Source organism: Magnolia sinica, chromosome 5 (assembly GCF_029962835.1).
Source record: "Magnolia sinica isolate HGM2019 chromosome 5, MsV1, whole genome shotgun sequence".
Taxonomy (NCBI): Eukaryota; Viridiplantae; Streptophyta; class Magnoliopsida; order Magnoliales; family Magnoliaceae; genus Magnolia; species Magnolia sinica.
The window spans coordinates 92,615,232-92,625,387 of record NC_080577.1 but is presented as its reverse complement, the minus strand read 5'-3'; the positions used below and the strand labels follow the sequence as shown (position 1 = coordinate 92,625,387).

The 10,156-nt window shown below is 44.6% G+C and overlaps 1 protein-coding gene across 1 annotated transcript; it reads left to right on the top strand.

The window, feature by feature from the left end:
• The first annotated feature begins 1,059 nt into the window (after positions 1 to 1,059).
• On the top strand, positions 1,060 to 10,156 carry LOC131246309 (uncharacterized). The gene is made up of 4 exons (XM_058246280.1): positions 1,060 to 1,491; positions 5,735 to 6,010; positions 7,224 to 7,361; positions 8,389 to 10,156. The coding sequence occupies exons 1-4, from the start codon at positions 1,168 to 1,170 to the stop codon at positions 9,934 to 9,936; spliced, it is 2,286 nt and encodes a 761-aa protein (XP_058102263.1). The 5' UTR covers positions 1,060 to 1,167; the 3' UTR covers positions 9,937 to 10,156.

The following is a 10,156-nucleotide window of genomic DNA, read 5'->3' as shown; positions in this document are numbered from 1 at the left end:
AACCGTGCCGGGCCAAGCCGATTCTATCCAACCACATCAAGCCAAGCCGATTCCGCGCTCCGGCGTTAACTGCGTAGTCTTCTACAGTATAAGGGACGGCCCCCAAATTTCTAACTTGTAGTGTTTCATCCATCGTACACGTGGGACACGTGTAAGTCAATCCAGACCTTCAAATTGTACGGTCCTTATATAATAGAACATGTCCCAAAAATCAAACTGATCAAACATTCACCTCCATCCATTTTTGAATCAAGTATAATGATTACTGCCCCAAATTCAACAATAAAAATTCAGATCATTACTACCACTGGATCATCAATAATTTTGGAATATTATACATAAGACATGGTCCCAATATCTGGACGGCCGGGATATCTTTAATATGTCTCACATGCGCAGTAGATCAGACACCACAACTTAAACAAAAGTGACTGTGAACTATCACGGTAGTCCAGAAGCTGGGAGAAAGTTAAAAGGGCCGTACTCTATCCTACATTCGACCGGAAGCGTATACAACGCCTGTTTTACGCAGCGCGTGAAACACCCAAGCTCTGTGGGGTCCACCTTAATGTGTGTGTGTGTTTGTATATATATATATATATAATCCACTCCGTTCATCTGGTGAAAAAAATGATTTTTAACGTACATGAAGAATATAATCTTGATTAAACACTCATATGGGCCACACCAACGAGAAACTTTTAGAAAGTGCTCCACGAGAGATAAAGATCACATGATATGGCCCACCTTAGTTTCTTATCTAGATTATTTTTATTTTACGGTCTAAAATCTAGGAAAAAGTCTGATAGACGGATTTGATTTTAGATATACAAAATGATGGGCCCCACGGACTTCGGTTGTTGTACAGACCGCGTGAAGCAGGTGTTGTACGGAGTAGCACAGTCCTCCTCCCGGATGGACGTGGGGCCCACCTTGAACTCCCTTGACTGGAGCAGTAAACCCAGCCCCAGGTTAGTTATCTTTTTTAACCATGGTTAATTCCTTCCCTTTAAATAATACCCGCTTTCCCTCTCTCTCTCTCTGCCGCTCACTATTTTCAAGTTTCTCTCAGACAGAGAGAGAGAGGGATTCATGCGATTTTCCTCCATTTCTAGCGCTTGAGCTTGCTAAAACTCTCGCCGGAAAGCCGATCCACTTTGCCGGGAAATGACGGTCTTCGGGCACTCCGGGGGCGGATTCCTCACCGGGAAGCAAGTTTTTCCGGTGGATTACGAGTCGGATGTCTCGCACCGGCTCGTGGAAGCGTCGCATTGCGGCGATCTGAAGTCGGCTTTGGAATGCATCGCCGATCCGTTCGTGGACGTAAACTGCGTCGGCGCCGTGTGCCTTAGGTCGAGGAAGGCGGAGGTGTTGCTGCACGACGAGTCGGCCGATGAAGTCCGGGTCGTGTATGAGGAGTTCAAGACCGACGTTTCGCCGCTCTTCCTCGCTGTTCACGCCGGAAATCTGACGCTCGTACGGAAACTCCTGGTATTCCTTTCATTCTCATTCCTTCTTTTCTTCGGATCGCTTGCGCTCTCGCTTTCTCTCGATTGTTGAAATTTGCGTTTTTTTTGGGTATTTTTTGGGAGTATGATGTGTTTTTTTCCTTCGGATCGCTTGCTCTCTCTTTCGATTATTTGAAATTTGCGTATTTTTTTAAATTTTTGGGCGTTTGATGTGTTTTTTTTTCTTCTTCGGACTGTCTACTCTCTCTCTCTCTCTGGATTGTTGAAGATTGCCTTTCTTTGTTTTTTTTTGGGAGTCTGATGTATTTTTGTTTGGATTGCTTGATCTCTCCCTCGATCTCTCGATTTCTTGAATTTTACGGGGTTTTTTTTTTTTTTTTTTGGATTTTTGGAGTTTGATGCGTTTTTTTAAAAGAGAGTTTTAGTAGTTCATCGGGCTTCCGATGCCACAAAATGCAATCTGAGCTGTTCATCCAATGGTACGCACTAAGGGAGAGTCATGATGCAACGTTCGCATTGATTTGATTGGATGATCCTAACCGTCGAAGCAATGGACTTTCTGCTGATTGGTTGAACTGTTCTTTTTCCCGTTTTAACCCTCTGATTTCATAGCCATGGTCCTTATGACTGTCCAATCGGTGGGATCTTTGAGTTTGCTGCCTTGCTGGCTATCCAAAATGGGTTCCAGCAAGTCAATCGGGGTGGGTTTTTCATGCATTATGGGCCAGCCATTGCGGGGCCCACATGATTATGTCATTCATCGATAGTGGCTTGCGAACCACCATTTGCGTTACTCCCTCGAGTTACCTGCATTTTCCGTACTCATTCCTTGTCGCGCCCCCCTCTCTCTCTCTCTCTCTCTCTCTCTCTGCACACATCCCTTTTCTAAGCAGACAAGTAGCCGTGCCTGTAGCAAAACCATTTATGTAACTATCGCTAACCAAGATCCATGTGGGTGGAACGTTAATAAGATCCAGACCGTCCATCAGGGACCATGCCTCATGTTCGCCGTGGAACCCAAAAAGTATGATGATCCAACACTCGAGTGGGCCACACCATAGGAAACATTTGGGATAGTACGGTCATCTTTAGCTGTGTATGGCCCACCGTGAATGAAAGAAACAAAAAATCACAGCATTTCAAAACTCAGCTGGGCCATTCTACGTGAATTTTAGAGACTTTAGGGATTATTTTTCAGGGGTGGCCCACCTGAGTTTTGGGATCACGGCCAAACAAGGGATGTTGTGCCTGATGGACGGTGTGGATATCATGCACGTTAGAGAAAGTAGCCCTGCTTGGTACAGAGGGTTTCTGTTGTTTTATGGGGCCTCCTTTTTTATTATATTACACCCATCTATATGATAAATAATCCCTTTTCCTTTCTTGTTTTTGATAGAATAGTACAACGTTTTACTATTGTATTGCCAAAAGTAGAAAGGGTTGGGATTGTAATGAATCAAGGTGGGTTTATAATGTAAATATGGACCACCCCCTTTTTTTTTTTTTGAAATTTCCTTTTTCATGACGAGATTTTATCTGCCTGAAATCTGAAGCTGTCGCTGATAAATTGCCGAGTGAAATCATAGCTATTCCATTTACTTCCACTGTCAGTAGCCTTTAAAATGGGAAATTTGCTGATGTGTTGTGTCATACTGTCTGTCATGTGTGTGAAGATGAGAAATGCTAATAATGCACTTTGAAAGTGCACTCGCCTCACACATAGAAAGGGCTACATGTGTGACACATCGGAGCCGTTCATCAGCTGATTCCCAGTTTGTGGGAGCCCTATCACAAGAATCAAGGCGATCCGATTGTCAGGTGTGAACTACACGTTTAACATCTTCGCAGGCCGGTTTCTCTCCCACCTGATTTTATCATTGACAATGGGGATCGCCTGATGCACGTATGTGTATCGCTTACTCATGTGAGGCGAAGTGCTGCTCGGGCGAGGCCACGCATTTCTCGTGTGAAGATGATAAATGACTGACAGAAACCTGAGAAATGCAGAATGTATTCCAATGGTCCACAAAAAGATCTGTTGATCGGACGTCTTGGATCGTCTTATCAGTGAAATATGTTGGGTAACGTGCAGCAATAGGCGGGTCTAGAAGCCACGGAGTGTAGGCGTGGTTTTCAATAATATTTTATTCACCCGCGTGTGGAAGTTCTTCATCTGTCACCTGAATATATACCATTGCCTGTGTGGTCCACCACCCTATTGTGCAGATACCATCCAACCCACTCATTGAATCCCGCTGCGACTATGGGATTCCACAAAATCTGGACTGTCCAATAATTAAGTGGGTCACTCCATTAGAGAAAAAAAAAAACCCTCCAAATTCACGAAGATGATGGTTGGATTAGTCTGATTTATGTGGAATCCAATTTTCATGGCAGGGTGGGCCCTGCCAGACGGCTTGGATACCATACACACACCCTAAGGTGGGCCCCACATGCAACCCGTGTAGAATAAGGTGACTGGGAAGGATTTGTGTAATATCCGTCCTCATAATAATCATGGTAAATTAAATATGCCTTCATTTTATTTTATTTTTTCTGACTTGACAGGATTCGCTAAAGGGTCGCTGTTTCTCCTGGCCTTTGGCTGTCCTTTTTTTTTAAAAATGTTTTGTCACTATTCTCTGCGCTCTTTGTTGCGTGTTGTTGCTGATTTCTGTGTCGATGGAAGCATGGCCATGTAAAAAGTAAAATCCGTACCTCAGTATAGTTTAAAAAACCTTCTCCATTTTCCAGAAAGTGGGCATGCCCATCGTTGATCAGGACCCTCCAACTGACTAAAAATCCTATGATGCACCAATGATCAGGAGATCACTTTGCCTATGACTTTTGCTCACCGTCCAAAAGGCGGGCCACTTACTGGAGTTTGTTTCCCTTTTATAATCCAAGTATTTTGTAATATTTAATATTGAAAATAATAATATGTAAATGGGGTGAGTCTTGATGAGTGAGTTGAGTTTGTCTGGGCCTTGTCTCCGAGTCTAGGATCGAAAATCAGTTTCACGCGTGCGGCATCAGTTGCACTGAAAGCGGATCGTGTCCCCAAATCAGACCGATGTAGGAACTGCATGTATTAGATTATACTTCAGTGGTTGAAGATCAACCCTCGTTTGACTCTTAAACTAAGTGGTGAAGTCAAAGGTTTATTTTCCGTTTTTTTTTTAGTCTTGGTGAAATTTGATTGAGTGGAGTCTACTTTGCCGAGTCAAATCAAGTTTCTTCTGAATAATACTCACCATTTGGATGGTCTAGATCAGTGATCATGCAAACTGATTGTGGAATGAGGATTTAAAGAGATGTTTTGATCCTGGTTTTCATTTGGGATACTGATTGCATTGATTTATCCGTGCCCATGGGGAGCATGTGGCATGGCACACATGCGCACAAGATCCAGAGACATCAAGCGGTGGGCCATCGAAAAAATAGTCCGGCTGGGAAAATCCTAACCACATGATTTAGTATAGAAAACCATGATTTAGTATAGAAAGTATGAGCACTGCAAATTCTTGGGCCCCATTCCAATCAAGGGATTAGGATTATTTGCTTGGTTTGATTTTTCCGTGTATGGCCTAAATATTAATTGCAAGAATTATATGATGTTAACCTGAGGAAATGCAGCAATAGCATATTTTTGTCTTACAAGTGGGACCCATGGATCAGTGATCCAGAACACTGGTCTGCTCAGCCAATATTGGATGGACCATGCCGTGAAATTTCTTGAATTGAGAGATTCTAGCCACTGCACCTCATGTCTTAACCGTCCATGTGTGGGAACAAATCAAAAGATTAGTGCTGCCCCATTTAGGACATGCCCAGCTCATGGTCCTCTAGGAGGGGCCCACCAGGTCAATGTCCGACCGTTCATGTGCAGGTACCGCTTGGCCAAACAAAAGACCCAAGTGTACTTAGCATGTGCTTGGCTCCATTTCATTTACATGCGAACATACACCTCCCATTTGTCTCTTTTATTGAGCGTATCCTCATATCCTCTTTCTCACACACAAAGCATCTTCTGCCCATGCCCCATTGGTGTTACATCATTTACTATCTACCTTGTCTTTGCATGACCATATCTTATGCATCCCTGAGCATCAGTCCAAACACACCCCCTCTTCCTTGCCACATCAAAACAAAACCCCAAAAGAACAAGAAATGAAAGATGCACCATTAATGTATCTGATGTGCAATAATGTGGATGTATCCAATGCACTCTTTTGGAATGTATCTGATGTCCAATAATGTGACAGAGTGTCGGTGCAGACGTCAATCAGAAGCTTTTCAGAGGATTCGCGACGACGGCAGCGGTGAGGGAGGATCTCCTCGAGATCTTGGAGATCCTCCTCAAGGCAGGTGCATCACAGCCAGCCTGCGAAGAAGCTTTGTTGGAGGCGAGCTGTCATGGCCGTGCGAGGCTTGCCGAGCTGTTGATGGGATCTGACATGATCAGGCACCATGTTGCTGTGCACGCGCTCGTGACGGCTAGCTGTAGAGGGTTCGTCGATGTGGTCCATGCGCTCATTAAGGTAAATGCTTACTCGAAATTCTAACATGTGCATTCATGGAGACTAGTCCTGAGCGTGCCTTGTTTTGATCCTACAATGGGAAGTGGCCTGGTGTTTGGTTCTGATAGTGAAATGCCAAACAATGGGTCATGATTGGGAATGGACCCAGATGGCCCCATCTATCTGATCTCAGTCGAGTGCGACAATGTTCATTGACATTGCAGTTCTGTCATTATCGTCCAAACATATATCAATTCCCACTAACTCTCGTTTAAAGAGAGATGCTGAGGGTAGATCAGTCCTTAAGGAAGAAATATTTTTGCTTTGTTGGATCTAAACCCTTTTCCTTCTCTTTAAATCAAAATAAGGGATTTTTCAGTCATTTATCTGTAATTCAAAGCATAAGACCATGGTAGGAAGGGAAGTGAATCTTTATGCCTGCTAGATTGATACATGCACATCTTTGATCGGGATTCACTGGTTGCACCTACAGCGGAAAATCTCAAACTCGGCTCAGTGTCTGGCTGGGTTGGGTCTACGATTGGATCTTTACTCGACTTAATGAAATTAGAAATCTTTACAGTTGAAATAAATATTAGAAATGGATCTCTTTGGTTAATAAAATGAGGTGCATGTCCAACTAGTCTGACTGATAATATACCGTCCAACCAATGAATAATTTCCATCATATCATGTCCAACATCCCACCCATGATGGATGGACTCCATGAGTATCACCATATCCAAAAACTGACCTGAACATGCACCTCGACAAGTGGGCCACACCTGTATTGTCCATTATATTTGTGGATATGCATTATTTCTATCTTTTGGCCCACTGATGAGTGTAGAAATAATGTTCAATGCAAACAAAAGAGGCTGAGATTCAATCTCACTGAGTTAACCAGGTGAGTTGGATTGCAACTTATCCGCTAACTGATGAAGGCGTATAAAATATTCAACGCAAACAAAAGAGGCTGAGATTCAATCTCACTGAATTAACCAGGTGAGTGATTTGACATGAGCGAGAGCAACCTAGTTGCAATTAGGTTTCCTAGTGATTCAGCATGATCTCACCAAGTTTTAGAGCTTATGCGTTCTCTTTCTACTTGGTTATAGGCAGCGCAACGTACGTTTGTAGGTGGAATGAATCTAGGACAGGTGGTTGTGCTTAATATCAATGTCTTTTTACTTATTTCACCATTCTTCTGCTTTTGTTTTTATTTTTATTGCAGTGTGGGGTGAATGCGGATGCCACGGACCGCATGCTGCTCCGTTCATCAAAGCCGTCCCTACACACGAATACGGACTGCACGGCACTCATCTCAGCAATTGTAAGCAGGCAGGTCTCTGTGGTGCGGCAGTTATTACAGGTGCAGCATAAATGAACTGTCTCCCCCTTCTCATCACGTGATTCTTTAAATCACAATTTATAATGCCTTAAATGCATCTTATGCTCTCTCATAAGCTTCCTTTGTCCTCTGGTGGCAAAGCCTTTCTGTTTTCATAAATGTATTGAAGGAATCTCTTCTTGGCTAGAATACATTCTGACGCATTGTTATCCGACTATAGACTCTGGATTTTGGGGTCATCTTTCAATGATTCAAACCGTTCAATGATGGGCCTTAACCTTGGATGGGGGAATAGATAAGAGTAAAAACTCTTAAATTGAAATATCTCAACCCTTTGATCATTTGACACTTTTCCTGAACATGGATGAACTAGTTAAGGGCTGAATAGTTTTAAAGTCTCCGTGGCATCCTCTATCCACTGTGTGGCCCGTCATACAAACGGTTTGGGTGGCTGAAAAGGACCATATTACTCTTTGGAGTGCATTCTAGCAAACCCTTCTTGTCATTTATGGTCTCCATCAACTAACCCAATCCACATGCAAGATCCAGACTATTCATCTGGTGGGCTCCATGGGGACGAACCACGAGCCCAGAATTTTATATAAATTAGACAATTATCTCTCCCATTATATTCTTTTCACCCTTGTGGGTCATTGCTCCAAATGTTTAAATACCAACTGAAAATCACTCTGGTAGAGCCAGTCCAGTAAAAGATACTACTGTTCGGGTACTGAGCCCCACCATATATCAGCCACAGCTGAATTTTCTCAATATTGTATTACACCAAGGTTTAAAGTATAGTCTAAAACCTGTATGTTTTGCCCGATACGTACTGGTATCCTATATGGAAGATGAAAGTTGTATCAGCCCATATCGCCCAATATAGGGGCAATGTGCAGTGGTATTAGTGGTGAATGATACTGAACTCGTCCCGACCATTGTTTTTCTTTGAACTACTGGATTATTATTTTTCTCCATAGCCTTAAAACTCTAGAATCTAATCGTTTTTTGTTTTTTTTTTTGCATGTTTTCCTTCACATCTGAGAAGGCTGGTGTAAGAACGGACACCAAAGTCAGTCTGGGAGCCTGGTCATGGGACACTGCTTCAGGTGAAGAATTCCGGGTGGGTGCAGGACTTGCAGAGCCCTATAGCGTCACCTGGTGTGCAGTAGAATACTTTGAAGCCTCCGGCTATATCCTGCGCATGCTCCTGCAGCACCATTCACCCAATGCACTGCACTTCGGAAGGACCCTCATCCACCATGCCATCCTCTGTGCTAATGCTGGAGCGCTCGCCGTCCTGTTGGAATGTGGTGCTGATGCCGAGTTCCCAGTTAAGACAACTAGAAAAACTGAGTTCCGGCCGATACACATGGCTGCCCGCCTTGGATTGACCACCATCCTCCAGTCCCTGATCAGTGCTGGCTGCAACCTTGATTCTCGAACTGAATCTGGTGACACAGCCATGATGCTCTGTGCTAGATACAGGCGAGATGACTGCCTCCGTCTTCTCGCCGCAGCTGGTGCTGATTTTGGTCTGGTTAACTTGACCGGCCAGTCTGTTGGGTCGATTGCCGGATCAAACAAATGGGCTCTTGGATTCCAGCAATCGGTTCTTGATGTTGTTCGTGCTGGCAAGATCATCCATTCAAGCAATGAATCTGTCTTCTCGCCGTTGATGTTCGTGTCTCGTTCAGGAAATGTTGAGGCTCTGACAGCGCTTCTTGAGTGGCCAGGGATAAACCTTGATGAGCAAGACGAGAATGGAATCTCGCCAGTCATGGTTGCTGCGATGGAGGGCCATGTCGAAGCCTTCCGCTTGCTGGTTTTTGCAGGTGCCGACGTAAGGCTTTGCAACAGATCTGGTGAGACAGCCATCTCGCTGTCTGAAATGAACAACAACCGTGATCTCTTCGAGAAGGTGATGCTTGAATTTGCCCTTGAAAAGGGCAACCGTGGTGCTGGAGGATTCTATGCATTGCACTGCGCAGCCCGACGGGGAGATGCAGCAGCAGTGCGACTGTTGACGAGCCGGGGCTACGACGTCAACATCCCTGACGGAGATGGGTACACCCCACTCATGTTAGCAGCAAGGGAAGGCCATGGGTCCCTCTGCGAGCTGTTGATTTCATGTGGGGCCCTGTGTGAGATCAAAACTGCAAGAGGTGAGACAGCGCTCTCGCTTGCCAGGAAGAACTGCAGCATCAACAGCGATGCAGAGCGTGTGATATTGGACGAGTTAGCTCGGAAGCTGGTGTTGAGTGGTGGTCGAGTATTGAAGCACACTAAGTGCGGAAAGGGAGCACCGCACAGGAAGGAGATGAGGATGGTGGGGGCTGCAGGGGTGTTGCGGTGGGGGAAATCCAGTAGGAGGAACGTGATGTGCAGGGAGGCGGAGGTGGGACCGAGTTCGGCATTCCAGAAGAACCGATGGAAGAAAGGGGACGCGCACGAGCCGGGGGTGTTCCGGGTTGTGACGACAAAGAACAGGGAGTTTCATTTCGTTTGCGAGGGAGGGGTGGAAATGGCAGAGCTGTGGGTGAGGGGGATTAAGCTGGTCACAAGAGAGATTTTTGGGAAGGGAAAAAAATGTTAAGATATGTTATATGAGCGATGATGGATACATGGAGAAAACTTAGAATGTAAAGAGAAGTTTGGGAGAGAGAGAGAGAGAGTGTGGAGTACTTCATCTCGAAGTCTCGTGTTTTTTTTTTTTTTTTTTTTGGTTTTTATTTTTACCTGGCTATGTGGATGTAAAGCTTGACTGTAGAGAGGTGTAAAACCGTTGTTGGGAAGTGGGGGTGTAGTTTTTTGTT